General features: G+C 46.6%; 1 protein-coding gene across 5 annotated transcripts in view; it reads right to left on the bottom strand.

Moving 5' to 3' along the window:
• RASAL2 (RAS protein activator like 2) overlaps window positions 1-22849 on the bottom strand; it is a 272881-nt gene that overhangs the window by 134363 nt on the left and 115669 nt on the right. The window contains exon 1 of one of the 5 annotated variants that reach the window (XM_075320624.1): window positions 560-1326. The exons of the other annotated variants lie outside the window; for them this stretch is intronic. Coding sequence (XP_075176739.1) covers window positions 560-638 — 79 coding nt within the window. The 5' untranslated portion in view covers window positions 639-1326. Of the gene's footprint in view, window positions 1-559; window positions 1327-22849 lie in introns of those variants that run through there. 5 annotated transcript variants of the gene reach the window in all.

The raw sequence follows: 22849 nt of genomic DNA, 5'->3' as shown, positions 1-22849 counted from the left end.
TATTCTACAGATGATCAAGTAATGAAATCCACAATGGAGATGCAATGCTTCTTTACTGCTTCCGAAACTAACAGCTCCACCTAGGAGCAAAATCTTGTGAGAACACCAATAAGGATGCACCGGTTGAAAAGAAAAATATTTAGTTAGGAAGTAAAATTTGCAAAAAAAAAGCAACATGAAACGTCTAACACAATCTACAATCACCAGTGCAATTATGTATTGTCTAACATCATCCATTTTGCCTTCTCCATATTAACCTGTTCAAATACAAAGTGGACTTCAGATAGGTTCAATCAATACATAAGCCTATATTCTGAATTCTTATGTCAAGGATAAAAAGTGTAAAAAACCTTTGATAAATACTGTAATAAACAAGTCAAGTAAACCAACAACGTAACTAAAGAAAACAAGTGTCAAAACCAACAAAAACAACGTAACAAAACAAGTGTATAAACAAAAACAAAATAACAAAGGAAAACAAGTGTATAAACAAAAATAACATAACAGCATAAAGCATAACTTTACTCCCTTGAAAAGTTGTTGGAGTCAATGACCCTACCAAGGAAAGACAGGAGGCTCCTTTCTTCCTCTGTGCTGCTGTCCAGCCATTCTCCATCCCCGGGTGAGAGGAAACTCATGTTTGAAGCAGAAAACGTCCCCACGTGGAGCAGCGTTTCCTTCTACTCTATCCTGGTGGGATATGCCAGCGATCAGGGTGCAACAGGACAGTCTCGTTATGCAAAAGGATATGGATCCCTGTGCATTCCCGCGGGATCAATAGGGTTAGGCCTTGTTTAACTGCTCTCTGAAGCGGAAAGGATTGAAGGCACAGCGGGTGGTTAATGGGCTCCTAAATGAGGCGCGGCTGCTGGATCCAATGAATAAAAAAAAGGATAAGTGAATGGAAATATATTTCTCTGGGCTGAAGGCGAATGCTGGTAAATGTTCCCATTTATCAGATGTGATGGCTGGAAAATGCGAGGTCAAAGAGTTCTTCGGAAATGCTCCCAGCGCCAGCAGTGGTCCTCAGCTTATGCTGGGCTGGAGCATCCTCCCTCCGAAGGCTCCTTCCCTTTCTGCACAGGCAGGTTCATCAATCTCCGATTAGGAGGCACCGGATGCTCCTGCCTCCCTCTCTTCTCAAGCCTGGTTTTCCAGCCCCTACCTAGCGTGTGACGGCTGCATTGATCGGTAAAAATGGAATAGGCAGTTAAACTGCCAAGAGCGACATTATGGCCCACTCCACGGCTCGCTCATCAGCAGAAATGGACTGGTTGGACGCCCGGCTTTGCTTCCGGTCCTTCTGCCCAGTGGGAATAGTAGGCAGGGGAGTGTAATGTGCAGAAGCCTCTGCGCTGCCTTTCCTGTACTGAGCTTCGAATGCACAGGGACGAGAAGGCTATTTCAGTAGTGTTATAACAGCCCTGCCTAGTTTTCCTTCCAGATGACAACACTTCTTAAGTTTAGCTTGGAGATGGCAATATGTGCCTGGCACCGTGCCCCGCAATGCAGCAAGCATGTCTACAAACCAAAACTTGGCCTGGGAATGGGTTTTTTTTTCTATTTCAATACATCGAAGAAATATGTTTTAATTGTTTATGTTAAAAGAACAATTGGGAAAAAAAAAACAAACTACTTTTCAAATAGTTCGTCTGGAGTTTTCAGTCTGTTGAATTTAATTTTATCTATTTTAAATAATTAATAATATTATTAATAATAACACTAAAAATAATAAAATAACTAATAATAAAATAATACAAATTATAATAAAATAATAATTATAAAAAAAAAATAATTATTAAATAATTTTATTTCAAAAGGTAAAATTAAAAGATTCACAATTAAATTGGCAAATAATGTCTCCATATTAATCTAGGTTCTGATGCCTGGTTCAGGCAACCAGCTTTCTCGTATGTGTTCTATTTGTGTTTTTCATGGAAAGGACGTGTACCCATTATAGTATATGGGGCTAATCACAAGTCCGGGTTTTTTCACGGCTCATGCGTCCACAAAAAAAATAAATCAGAGACCTGAACAAATTTTCTATGAGTCGTGGATCAAAATCACCCATAAGAGTCTATGGGTGTGTGAAAATCACAGACAGCACACAGATGGCATATGTGAAAATCACTGCCCAAAATCTGATCCAAAATACTGATGAGTTTTTTTGCTAATAAGTAGTGATGGGCGAGCACTAAGTTGCTTAGTAGTGATGAGCGAGTATGCTTGTTACTACTCGGTACTCGCACGAGTATCAATGTACTCGGGCTACTCGGCGGGGACCGAGTAATTTCGCGATACTCTTGCTGTACTCGTGGACTTCATGTTGGCGCTCTTTTTACAGCCATCCCTTATGCAGGGATTGGCTGGCAGACCACTGCAATGCCACAGCCCTGTTACTTGTGGAATTGCAGTGATTGGCCGGCCCGCACAGCGTGACCGTGCCTTTAGCCCGACACTTCCCCGCTCGGCTACGGCCACTCCCGCACTCCACTCCACGTGTATATATATATATGCACGCTTACACACACACACACGCACGTTTTTTTTTTAATTTACAGTTTTATGGTTTCTACATGCTGCCGGGGGTCATTTCAGAATAATACTCGGGTCTCCCATAGGATAACATTGGGCTCGGTGCTCGGGCCGAGTACACGAGTATTTTGAGATGCTCGGACCGAGCCTCGAGCTCCCGAGCATTTTAGTACTCGCTCATCACTACTGCTTAGGTACTTGAATTGAGCAGGTTGGACACTTGAATGGGCTTGATTCTAGTAACGAGTATAATGGAAGTCAATGGGAAACGCAAGCCGATTTCTGGCAGACCCTCCCAGATGTGGGGAGGCAGGAAAATTGCTGAAATGGAGTGGAAACAATATGTGGAAGACATCTGGACCCCATCTCTGACTCTCAGGTCACTGCTGGGAACAATGTTGTCAGAGTATCAGGCCCTGTGCGCACACTGTGTTATTTGCCGTGGTTCTTGATGCAGTAAAGGTGCGGTTTTTGTTCATAATGTTCATGCAGTCCTTCCCCAGCAAAACCTATGAGAAATCCAAAATGCTGTGCGCTCACTGCGTTTTTCTCCCCTACAGGTTTTGCTGCAGAATTTCTGCAGCAAAACGGTTAAAAACTGCAGGGACAAAATCGCGGAAAAAAATTGCACCAAAACCACATGCGGATTTTGGGTGCGTTTTTTACTCCGCATGTGCGGAATTCTGTCAGAGGGACCGTATTTTGCTTAAGATATTCATCTACCCAGTGCGCACAGACCCTTAGGCTGTAGCGCATTGAGCGTTTGACGCTGCGTTTTTGGCCGCTAAAAACACACAAACATGCAAAAAACCGCACCTGCGGCAAAAACACACAAAAAACGCACTGGAAAAATCGCATGCATTTTTACTGCGTTCCGGTACATTTTTGGCTGCGTTTTGATCACTGCGTTTTTCACAGGAAATAATTGACATGTTTTTTTTAAGCTCAAAAACGCAGCTGAAAAAAAAAGTTGTGTGCGGACAGCAAAAATGAAGTCATAGAGTTTGCTGGGGAAGCAAAGTCATGCAGTTGAGCCAAAAATGCACCCGAAAAACACCGCTTAAAACACCCAGTGCGCACATAGCAAAGGGTGCTTTACACGCTGCGACATCACTAGCGATCTCGTTAGCGATGTGACACACCAGATCACAGATGCGATCTGCCGAGATCGCACATAGGTCGGTTTATAACGCCGGTCACATGTGCGATCTCGGCAGATGATCTGGCGTGTCACATCGCTAACGAGATCGCTAGCGAGGTCGCAGCCTTTATACTCTACTTTTATGGAGTGACAATAAAAAACACAAAACCGAAGATAAAATGAATTTACAGGAATAGGTGTCAGGAAACATTCTCTCCTGTATAATGACTTGTATGTAAGGCAAAATTAAAGAGAGGGGGAAAAAAAACAAACAAAAAACACATAAAGGGGGAAATAAAGCCACATCCGCCTGTAGTCACCGGTACATGTTACTACGTTATCTGGGCGTATGGTCAGACGCCTCCTGTGTAACGTATGGAGGACGGAGGCACCGTCTCTCTCTCCTTAAAGGGAACCTGTCCGCTGTAATATGCCCCTGGACCACGAGCAGTTCTGTGCATACTGCTAATCCCTGCATCTAGTAGAATAGATAAAGAGATGTTTAGAAAAAGTATTTCTAAAGATGCTATATAATATGCTGATGAGCGCAGCGACTAGTCGTGAGGGCGTTACTTCCCCGACTAGTCTGCCCTCTTAGCATGGTAGCACACCCACAGGGGCATATTAACATGCTATTCAATGCCCATTGCCTCACGTCATTAGGGGGTGACGCAAGTACCGGTGTCCGTTGTCACCGCCTCAGACACCGGGCTTCAGGTCAGTACGCATGATCAGATGTCCATTATATGTGGACCTACACTGTATTTAAAGGGAATTGCTCAGCAGGTGTTTTGCTTTACATTAAGATGCTCTCAGATTACATAACAGAGAGTCGGATTCCATGCCGGACATGGCACTTGCCAGACAATACAGCTAATCTGTATAACCCGCCCCCACCACTGATTGGCAGCTTGCTGACAACTGACAATGTACACAGAAAGCAGTCAGGAGTGTGGGAGGGGTTATACACAGATCAACATTCTGACCACTGCTACATCTACAGCAGAGAAAACAGGGACTTTATCCAAACTGCATTAAGCAATCCAGTTAGTGACACACCGCTGGAATCAGGCTTTCTGCCCCTACATTCTCTGTTCTCAGATTCCATAGCAAAAACCTGCTGACTGATTCCCTTTAAACCTTAAAAGGGTATTTCCCATCTCAAACATTTATGGAAAATCCTCAGGATTTGGCATAAATGTCTGACTGATGCGTATACCATCTCTGGGACCGTCATCTATCTAGATCCACAAATGTGCGGCCAACTCCCAATGTACTGAGGAGTGATGTGCAGCCCCACTTTCCAGACAGGAGCGTCCCATAAAGCCCCATCACACACAGAGATTAATCTTTGGCAGATCTGTGGTTGCAGTGAAATCATGGACATATTGTTCCATTTGTACACAGCCACAAACCTGCCACTGATTGTCCACAATTTCACTGCAACCACAGATCTGCCGCAGATTTATCTCTGTGTGTGACGGGGCCTTTAGAGGTCGGACTTGCATCTATCACTTTTGGCATAGCTCGTGTAATAAAAATAAGCAACAAGAAGAGGAATAAATATCCTCCAAAAATTATTACTTACAGTAAAGATGGGCTGCAGTGTGTACACTGCCTAGGCCAAAGACTAAGGCGGGCTTTGCACACTACGACATCGCAGGTGCGATGTCGGTGGGGTCAAATTGAAAATGACGCACTTCCGGCATCGCATGCGACATCGTAGTGTGTAAAGGCTCGATGATACGATTAACGAGCGCAAAAGCGTCGTAATCGTATCATCGGTGCAGCGTCGGCGTAATCCATGATTACGCTGACGCGACAGTCCGATGTCGTTCCTCGCTCCTGCGGCAGCACACATCGCTGTGTGTGAAGCCGCAGGAGCGAGGAACATCTCCTACCGGCGTCACTGCGGCTTCCGTATTCCGTAGGATATGCGGAAGGAAGGAGATGGGCGGGATGTTTACATCCAAATCATCTCCGCCCCTCCGCTCCAATTGGCTGCCTGGCGTGTGACGTCGCTATGACGCCGCACGACCCGCCCCCTTAACAAGGAGGCGGGTCGCCGGCCAGAGCGACGGTTGCAGGACAAGTGAGTCCATGTGAAGCTGCCGTAGCGATAATGTTCGCTACGGCAGCTATCACAAGGAAATCGCTGCTGCGACGGGGTCGGGTACTATCGCGCTCGGCATCGCAGCATCGGCCTGCGATGTCGCAGCGTGCAAAGTACCCCTAATACTCTAGCAGGATACAGCTAAACCCCCACTTCTTGTTGCTATTTTTTATAATAAGTGTAGGGACCTACAAGCATGAGGTCCCGTGACGAGGGTTGTAGGCTTCCGTTTTTATGGCCATAAATACTAACAAAAACCTCATATTTTTTTGTACAGGATACAGCCAGGCGCCTTTCTGTTGGCCTTGCATTTTAGAGTTTCTGTCCCTGCATGACACACAGGTGGGGTACGGCTTGGTCGCCCGCCTGATCTAATAGTATGGGCGTCACCTAATAGGCTGCGGGCTTGTGACTGTTATCTGCATGTGTGAACAGCGCTCTATGCAAGCCATCAGTGTGCAGTGTGATCATCCAGCAATTGCCCCCTCCATTCTTTGGAAGTGTGTGTGTGATTTGCTCCTCCTGCACCTGTGATGCCTCCACCTAGTGGGGGTTTAGGCTGCTTTCACACATCCGTTTTTTGCGGAGCGGCACAATACGGCGCTTTGCAAAAAAACCCAACCTTTTTTTTGCCGCTGGTTGCGTTTTTTTCTGCATAGACTTGCATTTGCGCCGTATTGTGCCGCATGGCGTCCGTTTTTTGCCGGATGCGGCATATTTAGCCCATGCGGCAGCCGGATGGAACGTTGCCTGGCACGTTTTTTTGTGCAGCGAAAAAACCGCATCGCACCGGATCCGGCGCGATTTACAATGCAAGCCTATGGACGCCGGATACGGCGTCCTGCGACAAAAACCGCATCCAGCCGCCGGATGCGTTTTTTTGCACTGCGCATGCTCAGTATCAAGCCACATTTGTCAAAAAACGGACGGACCGCATGGAAAAACTTATGCAATGGATCAGTTTTTTTCGCCGCATCCGTTGCATAGGTTTTTGAGCCGGATTGAGCCGTACTGCAAAAACCGGATGTGTGAAAGCCGCCTTAGCTGTATCCTGGTAGAGTATTAGTCTTTGGCCTGGGCGATGTACACACTGCAGCCCATCTTTGCTGTAACTCATAGCTCGTGTTAGGTTAAAATACCCTTTTAATTCAATATACTTTTTCCGTTCATTGCAGATTACATATAGTGGTATTTTTTGCGCCATGATTTTGTATAACTAGGGCATCAATTACTGGAACACTCACCATTTCATCTCTAATACCTAGATGATGGGCATTGTGATGCCTACATGTAATTACAGCTCAGGAAGAAGTGGAAAATTTTGCACTCCACTTAATGTTTTCATCCGTGTCTTTGACAGTAAGTATTGAAGTTTAAAACGATCAATCGACAAAACGCAAGGCCAGCAAATCTGTCAAGGTGATGTGATCCAGTGCTCCGGCGCTGCGTGGCGTCTTCAAAATAACCTTTCCTGCTACCCCCAGTGCAATGTCACTCAGGCCGAATTACAGTCTGGCAGCACTTGGAGGGATATTGACAGGAATGGGAACATTGGGCACCGGGGCGCGGGCATCTCATTTACTGGCTCAGCAGGAGAGGACACAACCTGAGAACCACAAAGGACCGACGTCACCCCTGCAACAAAATCTGCATCCGCCCAAAATCCGCTCATCAAGGAGGTTTGGTCCTAAACCCCTATTTCACACTCAGGGTAAAGCGTTCCCATGAGCAGTATCTGGTGCGTTTCTCATGTTGTAGACTTTCTGCACCAATTGGCCAAATCCTATACACTTTGCTGAAATTGTAATATAATGTGGGTTTTTTGCTAATGAAAATACGCAGTGGGGGAAAAAAAAAAACAATCTTCTTGGGAATTTAGGCTTAGCGTTCCTCATTTGAACTGTATAGCAAAGTGCAGTGGGCCGGTGAGCAAAAAACGTTTTATTATTATTGATATACTATCCATTGTACAGTTCAGCTATAACCTATGTCCTATAGGTTATAAAGTGAAAATGGGATTTCTAGTTGCCAAAATCTCTGGAGGTGTTTAACTTCCATATTCACTTCACCAAGGTCCTCAGGGGAGAACCCCACGCTTCTGGGAACACCCCAGATCCACCCTAGGGACAGCTGGAAACTAGCAGGGATTTTCAGCCTTTTCAGCTTAAGGCATAAATATAAGCCCTACCCCAAAAATAATCCCTAGTCGAGAGAGTGTCTGTCCATATAACTAAATGAAGTGTCCATATAACTAAAAAAGGTAAAGAATACTGCATGACACTTCATAATAGAAAGCAGACACCCCCAAAAGAGAAGAAAGAAGACCCGCAATCATACTCACCAGAGGCCAAACGGGAGGCCCTGTAGTGGAACGCACACACACACCCGCAATCACATCAGATCGCACACCCGCAATCACATCAGATCGCACACCCGCAATCACATCAGATCGCACACCCGCAATCACATCAGATCGCACACCCGCAATTACGTCAGATCGCCCACCCGCATTCACATCAGATCGCACACCCAAAATCACATCAGATCGCACACCCAAAATCACATCAGATCGCACACCTGCAATCACATCAGATCGCACACCCGCAATCACATCAGATCGCACACCCGCATTCACATCAGATCGCACACCCGCAATCACATCAGATCGCACACCCGCATTCACATCAGATCGCACACCCGCATTCACATCAGATCGCACACCCGCATTCACATCAGATCGCACACCCGCATTCACATCAGATCGCACACCCGCAATCACATCAGATCGCACACCCGCAATCACATCAGATCGCACACCCGCAATCACGTCAGATCGCACACCCGCAATCACGTCAGATCGCACACCCGCAATCACATCAGATCGCACACCCGCATTCACATCAGATCGCACACCCGCATTCACATCAGATCGCACACCCGCATTCACATCAGATCGCACACCCGCATTCACATCAGATCGCACACCCGCATTCACATCAGATCGCACACCCGCAATCACATCAGATCGCACACCCGCAATCACATCAGATCGCACACCCGCAATCACATCAGATCGCACACCCGCAATCACATCAGATCGCACACCCGCAATCACATCAGATCGCACACCCGCATTCACATCAGATCGCACACCCGCATTCACATCAGATCGCACACCCGCATTCACATCAGATCGCACACCCGCAATCACATCAGATCGCACACCCGCATTCACATCAGATCGCACACCCGCATTCACATCAGATCGCACACCCGCATTCACATCAGATCGCACACCCGCAATCACATCAGATCGCACACCCGCATTCACATCAGATCGCACACCCGCAATCACATCAGATCGCACACCCGCATTCACATCAGATCGCACACCCGCATTCACATCAGATCGCACACCCGCATTCACATCAGATCGCACACCCGCAATCACATCAGATCGCACACCCGCAATCACATCAGATCGCACACCCGCAATCACATCAGATCGCACACCCGCAATCACATCAGATCGCACACCCGCAATCACATCAGATCGCACACCCGCAATCACATCAGATTGCACACCCGCAATCACATCAGATCGCACACCCGCAATCACATCAGATCGCACACCCGCAATCACATCAGATCGCACACCCGTAATCACATCAGATCGCACACCCGCAATCACATCAGATCGCACACCCGCAATCACATCAGATCGCACACCCGCAATCACATCAGATCGCACACCCGCAATCACATCAGATCGCACACCCGCATTCACATCAGATTGCACACACACATCACATCCAGTGATACCTATTGAAGAACCGCATGGGGCATACCGGCTGGAAGCACCCACCAAAGATTTCAGCAGGAGGACCTGGAAGCGACGCAGACGCAGGGTCTGGAAAATATGATTCTCCTGGGAAGGGGGGTCTGCTATTTTTTTGGGGTAAACTTACCCCAGCCATGTTTCCCCCAAGAATAAGCCTTACTCCGAAAAGCCCTAGCACATTTTTCAAGCCCAAATATAATATAAGACAGTGTCTTTTTTTGGGGAAACACTATTGGTATCTGCGGCAAAAACCTCTACTGATTATATTGCGTTATCGCTTTGGACATCTTGCACTACAGCATCCACAGCACAAAAATACTTTCAAGGTTTGTGCACAAGATATTTTTTCCCCATTGTGTTCGCTCCAAAAACCTTCAGAAAAAAAAAAATCTATAGCCAAAAAATGATGCACAAGTGCTCAGGAAACCAGGGTGGATAAAAATCTTGATTTTTTTAAAAAAAATCAAAAAAATCAGATTTTTTTTATTTAAATCATTTGATTTAAATCAGATTTTTTAATCAAGTTGTACACAAGCAAAACTTTGTCTTTTTGCAAATCTAATTGTTTTACACAAATAAAAATATTAAAACAGTTGATTATGAAACCTAATAATTTTTATTTGCACTATTAAACACTCAGAATTGAACTACAGAGAGTAAGTACTTTTTAACAATAGCCTATCTCTAACTTTTGAAGTAAGCAAACATCTTCAGTGAATACATCAGTCCTTTAAGCCTACTGTTTATTTAGGACTTTTAATAGGAAAACCAGTTGTCCTGCTTTAGCAGTTCCTAAGCGGTTTCGGACTGTTGTGTGCACAAAACCAAATGAAGAAAACAATCTCTCTACTCCTGCGGATGAAGCCGATGCAGTCAGTAGCTGAGTAGCTAGATTTATTATCTTTGCTGGAAGAACAAGTGATTGCGACTTCCACCAGTCCAGTGGTTTTAGTTCATTAACGACGTTATCTGCAAACATGTGTTTTTGAAATGGTGCAGATTCACACTTCAATTTCAGCACAGTTGCCACAATGTCATGGTTAGTATTGGCGAGCCACTCCATTGCAGAGTTGATTTCCGCCTCAGATAATTTTTTCCCTCTGTAGATGGGATGCAAGAAATTGGCTAAATAGTGTTCTTCTTTTAATGCTTGGTCCTTGCGGTGCTGTATTGCAACCTTTACATTGTTTGAGAGGTTCAAGAGATCTAGAGAACCTTCTAAATCTTTCCAAACTTCTGTGGCATCAGCTATGGTTGCAGTATCTTTCTGCATTTTATCCAACGCAATCGATATTGGCTTTAACCTTTCCAAAAGGTCCTCGGCATTTCTCTTCACACCAAGATTTAATACTTTGCTTCGTATATTAGCATCAATTTTATCCCGATGTGTTTCGCAAATGGACAGTAATTTTGACCAGTTGTTAATAAACAGTTCCAAGCAGTCAGCCAAGGTATTCCATCTAACATCTTGTGGTAGAACCAACTTCAGTCCTCCCATTTCCTTGTAGGTTGCATGTGCAAAATGATTATTGCGGAAATATTTAACAATTTCTACATGTTCCTTGACACCCAAAATATGCAGGTCTTTTGACAAAAGATGCAACAAATGGGCAGAACAACCGTATGTAATGACATTTGTGTCATCCTGTGCCAGTTCCGCTCGCATTTTTGCCACATTGCTTGCGTTATCAGTAACTAAGCTCCTTACTTTACATCCAAACTGTTCTTGGCATTGGTGAATTGAGTTCTTAGCAATTTCAAGTAAATATTCAGCAGTATGTGAATTTCCAGATGTGTCGATTGTGTCTGTAAGGTAAGTTTCACCATCTTCTGTTGTGACACAAGTGCAAATTATGGGGTCGTTGTGGATGTTGCTCCAACCATCCAAGCTCATGTTAACAACCTCGTCTTTCAAATATTTTGTACAAGCCGCTCTTTCTATGTCGTATACAGCCTGAAGATGTTTTCCTGAGATATCAAATCTACTTGGTGGTTTGTAGCCTGGTCTAATTCCTTCGATCATTTGTACAAACAATGGGTGCTCAACTAGTCGGAAAGAAGAATTGGTTGCAAATATGAATTTAGCAATTAATTCATCAAAATGTTCTTTCTGGCTCGTCGTAGTCTTTAAGATGAATTTTTCTACACTTTGTTGCACGCAAAGTTTTTTTTTGGGCTGCTTTGTTGATGTTGTACCCAGATATTGATTGTCACGTGCAGCACAAGCCATATTTGACCCTGAAAGCACAGAAATTAAAAATATAAATCGACTGCGTATTTGAAGAAATATAACGAAAATATTGAAACAAACTTTTTGAACAATGTAATGGTCCTCGTCCTATAAGGGCTGTCTCAAAAGTTATGCTACTCAAGTTTTCCGGTGAGGTTGCTGTAATACTGGTAACTAATATCAGAGCCTCAGCAACTGAAAAAAATTATGTCACAAAAGTTTTAAAAATGTTTTTTTTTTTAAAATGGTCAATTTGGCAGACTTCAAAAGTGAATTGCAGCCTACAATAAAAAAAAAATAAGCGTATACACACTTTATTTTTACTTAAAGGACATGTGCACCTTTATTTTTTAAGGTGCAGCCAGTCACAGTGTGCACATGTCCTCCCCCCGCAGCTCTCTTACCTCCGATGTCAGCGCTGCGGGGATCCGTGGCTTCGTTCTGCCCGTCCGCGAGCGCGCCTCCATTCATTTCAATGGAGCGTGCGGCCCGCTGACGTCACGCCGCTGGATCACTGCGAGTAGGCCGCAACCGGAGGACGGGAGGCGGACGGTCAAAACGAAGCCACGGATCTCAGCGCTGCGGGGATCGGAGGTAAGAGCGCTGCGGGAGGGGGACATGTGCACCTTAAAAAAATAAAGGTGCACATGTCCTTTAGCGTTAATTTTCTGTGAAATATTGCCTTAACATAAATTTAAATTCTATACTCCAGAACTACCAGTGCTAGAAATTTTTCTTTTCATAGACTTTAACCATCCCAGTAAAATGTCTGTTAAAAAAATAGGTTGTAAATTAATTGCCAGACTTACCACTAGTACTAGGCTCCTGGTGCATAAGAATCTGTGGGGGTTCATTGACATTAGTTGTATCACTATCAACATCTTCATTTCCCTTCTGGTTGCAGTTTTCATAATGTGATTTCAAACGGCAAACAAGTCCTTGGATATCCTTTTGACAGTATTTGCACTTTGCTCTTGCACCTTTCTTTCCAAGATCTGCTGCTGGCATCTCAACAAAATGAACCCAAATAGGGTCTCTCTTACGACCTGTTGCCATGGCTCACACAGATCACTTATGAAGTTTGATTGTTACTACAGCCTGAGCCAAGCACTGCTGATGTTACTACAGCCTGAGCCAAGTACTGCTGACTATCCAACAAGTTTGGGCATGTCAACTGAATGCAGGGAAAAAGAAACTAAACCAAAACTGAAACCAAGCTAGAAGTGTGGAATTAAAGGGGCAGTATGAACAAAATGTGGAGGCTATTAATAGTTTATACAATTAAGACATGCTGCTTTTAAACACCTACCTATTGCCATATAGTAAAACAAAAAAGATTTTTACTTACTCTGGGGTCCCCCCCTCACCCTGGCGTTAGATCGTTGCCCCTAGTTTCGTCCGTGTAACTATGGGCGCACATGCACACTGCTCTCACTTCTCATTTTAATCGTGATTTATATTAAAAAAAAACCTTTTGATTTAAATCGGTGATTTAAATCATGATTAAAATCATGATTTAAATCGATCCGATTTAAATAGAAAAAAATCTTTTGATTTAAATCGTGATTTAAATCATGATTTAAATCGGCGTGATATAAATCAATCCACCCTGCAGGAAACTGCCAGAAAGATGCAAAAAAAAGACCGACAAAGAATTGTCCTTTTGGAGAACTCTGTCGGTTCAAACATGTGTGTAGAAAGAGTTTCAAATCCGCAGGGTTGGTTAATTTAGGCTATGTGCGCACTAGGCGTTTTTTTCACGCTGCGTTTTTATGTGCGTTTTTGTCTAAAAAACGCACCCGCGGCTAAAAAAACGCGGCAAAAACGCATGCGTTTTTGCCGCGATTTGGTGCGTTTTTTGCTGCGTTTTTGCTCACTGCGTTTTTAATCAGTGCACAATGCCATTAAAGATTGTTGATGAAAAAAAAAAAAAAAAAAAAGGTCTGATGTCATTTCCTTCTTCAAAATGTTCATTGTATGCAGGAGAGCAGACAGCTGCAGAACTACAAGTCTCAGCATCCTCCATTCACTAGTGTATGCAGGAGAGCAGACAGCAGCTGTAGAACTACAAGTCTCAGCATCCTCCATTCACTAGTGTATGCAGGAGAGCAGACAGCAGCTGCAGAACTACAAGTCTCAGCATCCTCCATTCACTAGTGTATGCAGGAGAGCAGGCAGCAGCTGCAGAACTACAAGTCTCAGCATCCTCCATTCACTAGTGTATGCAGGAGAGCAGACAGCAGCTGCAGAACTACAAGTCTCAGCATCCTCCATTCACTAGTGTATGCAGGAGAGCAGGCAGCAGCTGCAGAACTACAAGTCTCAGCATCCTCCATTCACTAGTGTATGCAGGAGAGCAGACAGAAGCTGCAGAACTACAAGGCTCAGCAGCCTCCATCCAGGACTGTATGCAGTTTTTTGCCCAAAAAGAAAAAAAAATGACATGGGCTTCGCCATATTTTTGTATGCTAGCCGGGTACAGCAGGCAGATACGGGCTGCCCCCAACCCCCAGCTGCCTATTTGTACCCGGCTGGGAACCAAAAATATAGAGAAGCCCTTTTTTTTTAATTATTTCATGAAATAATTAAAAAAAAAAAATGACGTGGGCTTCGCCATATTTTTGTATGCTAGCCGGGTACAGCAGGCAGGTACGGGCTGCCCCCAACTCCCAGCTGCCTATTTGTACCCGGCTGGGAACCAAAAATATAGAGAAGCCCTTTTTTTTTAATTATTTCATGAAATAATTAAAAAAAAAATAATGACGTGGACTTCGCCTAATTTTTGAGTCCAGCCGGGTACAACTAGGCAGCTGGGGATTGGAATCCACAGTGCAGGGTGCCCATGCTTTCTGGGCACCCCCACTGCGAATTGCAGTCCGCAGCCACCCCAGAAAATGGCGCTTTCATAGAAGCGCCATCTTCTGGCGCTGTATCCAACTCTTCTAGCTGCCCTGATGCCGGGTGGCTAGCTAGGTAATAATGGAGTTAGGGCTAGCTGTATATTATCAGCTAGCCCTAAGCCCGAAATTCATGGTGTCACGCCAATATTAGACATGGCCACCATGAATTTCTAGTAATGATAAAAAAAAAACACAACACAGAGAAAAATATTTTTATTAGAAATAAAACACAACACAATTAGTGACTCCATCTTTATTGAAATAAAGAACCCCCCCGCCGCAGTAATCCTGGGTCAGGGTCCCGCGCCGTCCAATCAGGATCCAATATCATCTGATCGGTTTGCTGGAAGGCAAAGCGATCAGATGATGTGTCAGGATCAAGTGCCTGAATCCCATCACACATCAGCTGATTGTATAAAAGCCGATTATACAATCAGCTGATGCATCAGTAGAAAAAAAAAAAAAATAATAATAATAATACTCACTTATGTGCTGTGGTGATTACCGGCAGCTCCTGGAGCGATCGATTGGACAGGAGTCTGATCCTATACGATCGCTGCCGGAGCTGCCGGTAATCAGCTGATGAAGTCCCCTGACGGCAGGATCAGCTGATAGCCGGCCGGGCGCGAAAAAGCCGGCGACACCGCGATCAGCTGATGCGTCAGGTGACTGCATCAGGTGATCAGCGCCAGGTCCTGCAAGCAAGGTCCTGCCGGCCGGGGAGACTGCACACAGCCAGAGCGGCGGGACCGGGAGGAGATGGGAGCGGGCATGGCACCGGGACCCTGCGGACAGGTGAGTATATGACATTTTTTTATTTTTCTACTGTTCACTTTGGTTTTCGCCGCTGCCTCCACCTCCCGCCCAGACATGGCGCCGCACGGAGCTGACATGCACAGGACGGGAGGTGGAAGCAGCGGTGACGGTACCGGGAGGATTCATGCTTCTGTGTTTACCAACAGAAGGAATCCTCTTCCTGTACACGTCACTGTAGTGCCCACCCCTTGCGTTTATAGCTGCGTTTTTAGTCATAGAAACGCGGCTATATGCGTTATTCATTGCGTTTTTAACATCTCATTGAATTCAATGAGTGAAAAACGCAGTGGAAAACGCAGAAATAATTGACATGCTGCGTTTTTGTGGTCACCACAAAAACGCAGCTAAAAAAAAACGCTGTGTGAGGACAGCACTTCTGAAAACCCATTGACATTGCTGGGGAAGCAATGTCACTGCGTTTTCAGCACAAAAACGCGGTAAAAAACGCCGCTAAAAACGCGGCAAAAACGCCTAGTGCGCACATAGCCTTATGCCGGGGATTTTCTGTGCAACATGTGGATGAAAGTTGAAATATGCAGCAGATTTTTATCCAGAAAATCCTGAAGGAAACCTGGTTGTATAAACATCAATTGGGAACATAAGCTTTAAGGGAACGAGTCAGTCGATTCATGCTACTCAACAACAAGCAGCAGGAATCGGAGCCTGGCTGCACAATTTTATTAAGGTATGGGTAGGAGTTGAACGTATATGTGGCGCCCTGGCCTAGCCAGGTCGTCACAGATAACATACAAACACCCCCCACCCCCATTAGACAGGGACACCAGCCAAACAAAATCCTTGTTGCCTCCCTCCAGTGTCTAATGTCCACACCAAGTGGGGCGGAGCCAAGCGGTTGGCCCCACCCACCGAGGAGTTCACAGGCCAGGAGGTGGGAAGTGACAGTTCAGTTGAGGAGTTTGAAGTGAGAGGAGCAAGCACTTGGGTGTCTGGGTTTGTGGCCCAGGCACTGACAGCAAGGTTGGCAGACGGTGGTGGCCGTCTGCAGGAGTGGTGGAGCAACGCGGAACCGTAGGACCGGGGACAGGCAACGGCCCGCCGGTACCGACCGGGGAGCGAAGTGAAGCCAGCACAAACAGGCAGGGCCATCGGACCCCGACCAGGCTTGGAGCCGCCGTCAATAGTCAGATCCGAATGTGACTGGAACCCCAGGGGTTTCACAACAGCCAAAGTCCCAATTGAAGGCAACAGCCCACACCGTGAGGGTATACAGCTACCGCCTAAGGCTAGAGATCCAAGGGCCAGCGTCTGCGGGCAAACGGGCTCCTCCGGTACCCATACACCGGGAAGCGGACTACCGTTGGGAATCCATAGTAGTCAGAAGGAGAACATCAAGGTGCAGGGAAAGACAGCCACCATCACCTGTCCGGGGAGAGACACTGCAGCCGGCTGCGGGACCCGTCCATCCAGCCGTCTGGTTTACCGAGGACTTTGTACCTTTCTTGCTGAGTGAGTACACCCGTGCCATCCGGCACCGCGCCGCGCTGTCTCTGCAACCCTGCACCTCACCGACCCTGCCTCCCCGTCACAACACCATCGGGCCCCGGGGCCACCGACCCCTACCCACGGAGGGGGAAAACAACATCCCAGCTGCTTCTTACCATCGCTCCTGGGATCCCCGTCACCAGCAGCGGTGGTGCCCATCTTCACCACGACCCGTGGGTGGCGTCACGGACTAAATCCCCCAAACCAACCATCCCTTTCACTCACGGGCAAGGAGCGCCGCTCGAGTCCCCGTATCCGGCCCACCGCTCGAGCCACCGAGCAGCCGCAGCAGCGCCGGACCAGAGCGTTAGCGAGAGCGCAGCAGCGACGGCGTCCTCCCCGCCCGCGACATATATACCTAGCTGTAATCACAGAGCCAGGCTCTGATTTATGCGGTCTGTGGTTTGGGCAGCAGGAAAAGACTTTGTGACATCTCTGTCTTACACCATCGCTTGGACCACCTATAAGTACAAAATGACTGATCAAACAAAGCACAGGCACCGGATGCACCTTTGGCGTGGCCAGACAGTTCAGGTCTCTTTGCCATCTACCCTTGATTCGTATCGCTCAAAAATAAAAAGGGACTACTCAATCACTGAGCACATGTGCTTGGTTTGAACAGTCATTTTGTGCAGACAGACCTTTTAACGATAACCATACGGACCGGACAAAACATGGACAATCGATCTCATTTCAAATAAAGTGGGAAAAAAAATCAACAGAAGAAACCTGTCATATCACATTTTTGGCACATTTCCATCCGAAAGGTGACAACTGAAGATTTGCTCAAGATTTTTGGTTGTGCCAACGAAAAGGGGGACAAAGAAATTATTTTGCAAATCTCCATAAAATGTTCCTTATCACTCCTCCAGGAGATCAACACTTTCCTCAATCATATTGAGCACTCGCAACATACATTTCGGGCTGACTGATATGCAGCATAAATGGAGGAAAAAAAACCACATTGTAATGTATGTGGTTCAGCCGCAATCAATATTTTTCCAAAGGGAAAGACAATAGGAAATAAAGTCTGAAGCAATTTCTTCCGCTCTGCCCTGTTTAACCCTCTCTCCAAATGAATACTTTGCACATTAAGCTATAATTAATCAGGAATGTGGAGATGTCACCATTCCATCGCACAATGCCTATTCATTATAGTCTTAGTCGCCAACCCCACAAACCGGATACAGAAACAATCATGGGCATGGAGATGTCAACAATGACGCTATGAACAGACCAGTTTAACATGTAACTAAAAACAAAAAACATTCCAGGCAAATAAAGTTTTGTTTTATATTTTTTTCTCCAACAGCTCCACTTGCCACAATAGTGTGTGTCTAGTATTGCAGAAGAACATTATCAACTTGAATTAAGCGGAGCTGCAATATTAGGCCTCAATACCAGACAAGCCTAAGGCCTCAATAACACACACAAGCCTAAGGCCTCAATACCAGACACAAGCCTAAGGCCTCAATACCAGACACAAGCCTAAGGCCTCAATACCAGACACAAGCCTAAGGCCTCAATAACACACACAAGCCTAAGGCCTCAATACCAGACACAAGCCTAAGGCCTCAATAACACACACAAGCCTAAGGCCTCAATACCAGACACAAGCCTAAGGCCTCAATACCAGACACAAGCCTAAGGCCTCAATACCAGACACAAGCCTAAGGCCTCAATACCAGACACAAGCCCAAGGCCTCAATACCAGACACAAGCCTAAGGCCTCAATAACACACACAAGCCTAAGGCCTCAATACCAGACACAAGCCTAAGGCCTCAATACCAGACACAAGCCTAAGGCCTCAATAACACACACAAGCCTAAGGCCGCAATACCAGACACAAGCCTAAGGCCTCAATACCAGACACAAGCCTAAGGCCTCAATACCAGACACAAGCCTAAGGCCTCATTACCAGACACAAGCCTAAGGCCTCAATACCAGACACAAGCCTAAGGCCTCATTACCAGACACAAGCCTAAGGCCTCATTACCAGACACAAGCCTAAGGCCTCATTACCAGACACAAGCCTAAGGCCTCATTACCAGACACAAGACTAAGGCCTCATTACCAGACACAAGACTAAGGCCTCATTACCAGACACAAGCCTGAGGCCTCAATACCAGACACAAGCCTAAGGCCTCAATACCAGGCACAAGCCTAAGGCCTCAATACCAGACAAGCCTAAGGCCTCAATACCAGACACAAGCCTACGGCCTCAATAACACACACAAGCCTAAGAACTCAATACCAGACACAAGCCTAAGGCCTCAATACCAGACACAAGCCTAAGGCCTCAATAACACACACAAGCCTAAGGCCGCAATACCAGACACAAGCCTAAGGCCTCAATACCAGACACAAGCCTAAGGCCTCAATACCAGACACAAGCCTAAGGCCTCATTACCAGACACAAGCCTAAGGCCTCAATACCAGACACAAGCCTAAGGCCTCATTACCAGACACAAGCCTAAGGCCTCATTACCAGACACAAGCCTAAGGCCTCATTACCAGACACAAGCCTAAGGCCTCATTACCAGACACAAGACTAAGGCCTCATTACCAGACACAAGACTAAGGCCTCATTACCAGACACAAGCCTGAGGCCTCAATACCAGACACAAGCCTAAGGCCTCAATACCAGGCACAAGCCTAAGGCCTCAATACCAGACAAGCCTAAGGCCTCAATACCAGACACAAGCCTACGGCCTCAATAACACACACAAGCCTAAGAACTCAATACCAGGCACAAGCCTAAGGCCTCAATACCAGACACAAGCCTGAGGCCTCAATACCAGACAAGCCTAAGGCCTCAATACCAGACAAGCCTAAGGCCTCAATACCAGACACAAGCCTAAGGCCTCAATAACACACACAAGCCTAAGGCCTCAATACCAGACAAGCCTAAGGCCTCAATACCAGACACAAGCCTAAGGCCTCAATACCAGACACAAGCCTAAAGGCCCTGTCACACACAAAGATAAATCTGCGGCAGATCTGTGGTTGCAGTGAATTTGTGGACAATCAGTGCCAGGTTTGTGGCTGTGTACAAATGTAACAATATGTCCATGATTTCACTGCAACCACAGATCTGCCAAAGATTTATCTCTTTGTACCAGACACAAGCCTAAGGCCTCAATAACACACACAAGCCTAAGGCCTCAATACCAGACACAAGCCTAAGGCCTCAATACCAGACACAAGCCTAAGGCCTCAATACCAGACACAAGCCTGAGGCCTCAATACCAGACACAAGCCTAAGGCCTCATTACCAGACACAAGCCTAAGGCCTCATTACCAGACACAAGCCTGAGGCCTCAATACCAGACACAAGCCTAAGGCCTCAATACCAGACACAAGCCTAAGGCCTCAATACCACACACAAGCCTAAGGCTTCAATACCAGACACAAGCCTGAGGCCTCAATACCAGACACAAGCCTGAGGCCTCAATACCAGACACAAGCCTAAGGCCTCAATACCACACACAAGCCTGAGGCCTTATTCACATGTCTGTTTTACATATGAGTGCTGTTTTTTTTCCACGGATAGCGCTTTTACCCATTGACAGATTATGGGGCTGTTCATATGCCAGATTTGTTTCCTCGGACCAAGTGGCCTGTGCAAAACCATGGAGAGGAGACATGTCCAATAATGATTGGAGAGGTGGATTAATCTTGCAATTTAAGTCTATGGGTGCGGGGGGAAAATAAAAATTAAAAAAATCAGACTGTACTCAGATGCCATCTATTTTTCACTAAGGCTACTTTCACACATCCGGTTTTTGCTCTGCGGCGCTCTGCAGAAAAACCGCAACCGTTTTTTTTGCCGCCGGTTGCGGTTTTTTTTGCATAGACTTACATTAATGCCGTATTGTGCCGCATGGGCTTGCGTTCGGTCCGGTTTTTGCCGCATGCGGCAGATTTAGCCGATGCCGCGGCCGGATGGAACGTTGCCTGCAACGTTTTTTGCTCCGGCAAAAAAAAACCGCATCGCGACGCATTTTTCAATGCATGCCTATGGACGCCAGATGCGGCGCGATGCGGAAAAACCTGCATCCGGCCGCCGCATGCGGTTTCTTCCACTGCGCATGCTCAGTAGCATGCCGCAACCGGAAAAAAACGGACGGGCCGCATGTAAAAACTTATGCAAAGGATGCGGTGTTTTCGCCGCATCCGTTGCATAGATTTCACAGCCGGATTCAGCCGCACTGCTCAAACCGGATGTGTGAAAGTAGCTTAAGACAGGAAAAGGTGGAGAAACATTTTTCTCAAGGCTTACAACACAACCCCTCTCCATCCCAGCGACGCCCCTCCCCTACCCCTCTCCCCAGCGACGCTCCTCCCTTACCCCTTCTCCCCAGCGACGCCCCTCCCCCCTCCCCCACTTTCCAGGGACGCTCCTCCCCTACCCCTCTCCCCAGCGACGCTCCTTCCCTACCCCTCTCCACAGCGACGCCCCTCCCCTACCCCTCTCCCCAGCGACGCCCCTCCCCTACCCCTCTCCCCAGCGACGCCCCTCCCCTAACCCTCTCCACAGCGACGCTCCTCCCCTACCCCTCTCCACAGCGACGCTCCTCCCCTACCCCTCTCCACAGCGACGCTCCTCCCCTACCCCTCTCCCCAGCGACGCCCCTCCCCTACCCCTCTCCCCAGCGACGCTCCTCCCCTAACCCTCTCCCCAGCGACGCTCCTCCCTCTCCCCCACTTTCCAGGGACGCTCCTCTCCTACCCCTCTCCCCAGCGACGCTCCTCCCCTACCCCTCTCCACAGCGACACTCCTCCCCTACCCCTCTCCACAGCGACGCTCCTCCCCTACCCCTCTCCACAGCGACGCTCCTCCCCTACCCCTCTCCACAGCGACGCTCCTCCCCTACCCCGAGCGGCACTCACTCACCCCCCCCCCCCCAAAACAAGACTCTTGTAAGTTTTCTTGTAGGTAAAAAAAACCCTAAAGGTTGAATATGAGGCTCTAAAAAGTAATGGTGCTCTTTGTAAGAAGAAAATCAGACTCTTTTCTATTAGGGTATGTGAGCGCGTTGTGTTCTATCGTGACAAATATTCTGCAGTGTTTTGTGCCTGCATGTGCGTTTCACAACGCAGCCAAACAGCTGTGTTTTGGATGTAATTTGAATGCGGAATGGATGCAGAATTCATGCATTCTGCATGCTTGCTCTGCTATAGACAGAGTGGGAAAAAGCACAAAAGAAGTGACATGTTGCTTTTTAGAGTGCAGCGATTTTGTAAAAAATTTGGCATGCAAAACACTGCGTTTTATAAAGCAACGTGCACATGGATTTTGCTAAATTCTCAGTTTTTGCTGGGGACGCAGAACGCATGCGTTTATGCTGCAGTTTAAAACGCTGCGTAAATGCATAAAATTAATGCAACATGACACAGCCTTAGACAACCCCTTTGAGGTTATAGCCGATGATAACTTTTGACAGCCATATCCCCACTGGATGGTGTAATATTGGGAAAGTGTGTGACACACCACATCTATTCCAGAACCACCAACAAATGGTGCAATGGTTACTAATGGTGGAGACAGAGAGACAGACAGAGAGAGAGACAGAGAGAGAGACAGAGAGAGAGACAGAGAGAGAGACAGAGAGAGAGACAGAGAGAGAGACAGAGAGAGAGACAGAGAGACAGACAGAGACAGACAGAGACAGACAGAGACAGACAGAGACAGACAGAGACAGACAGAGACAGACAGAGACAGACAGACAGACAGAGACAGACAGACACGATTGTTTAGCGAAATTC

This window comes from Anomaloglossus baeobatrachus, chromosome 8 (genome assembly GCF_048569485.1).
Source record: "Anomaloglossus baeobatrachus isolate aAnoBae1 chromosome 8, aAnoBae1.hap1, whole genome shotgun sequence".
NCBI classification, from domain to species: Eukaryota; Metazoa; Chordata; class Amphibia; order Anura; family Aromobatidae; genus Anomaloglossus; species Anomaloglossus baeobatrachus.
Note: the sequence above shows the minus strand (reverse complement) of the source record. Positions and strands in the feature narration are given on the sequence as shown.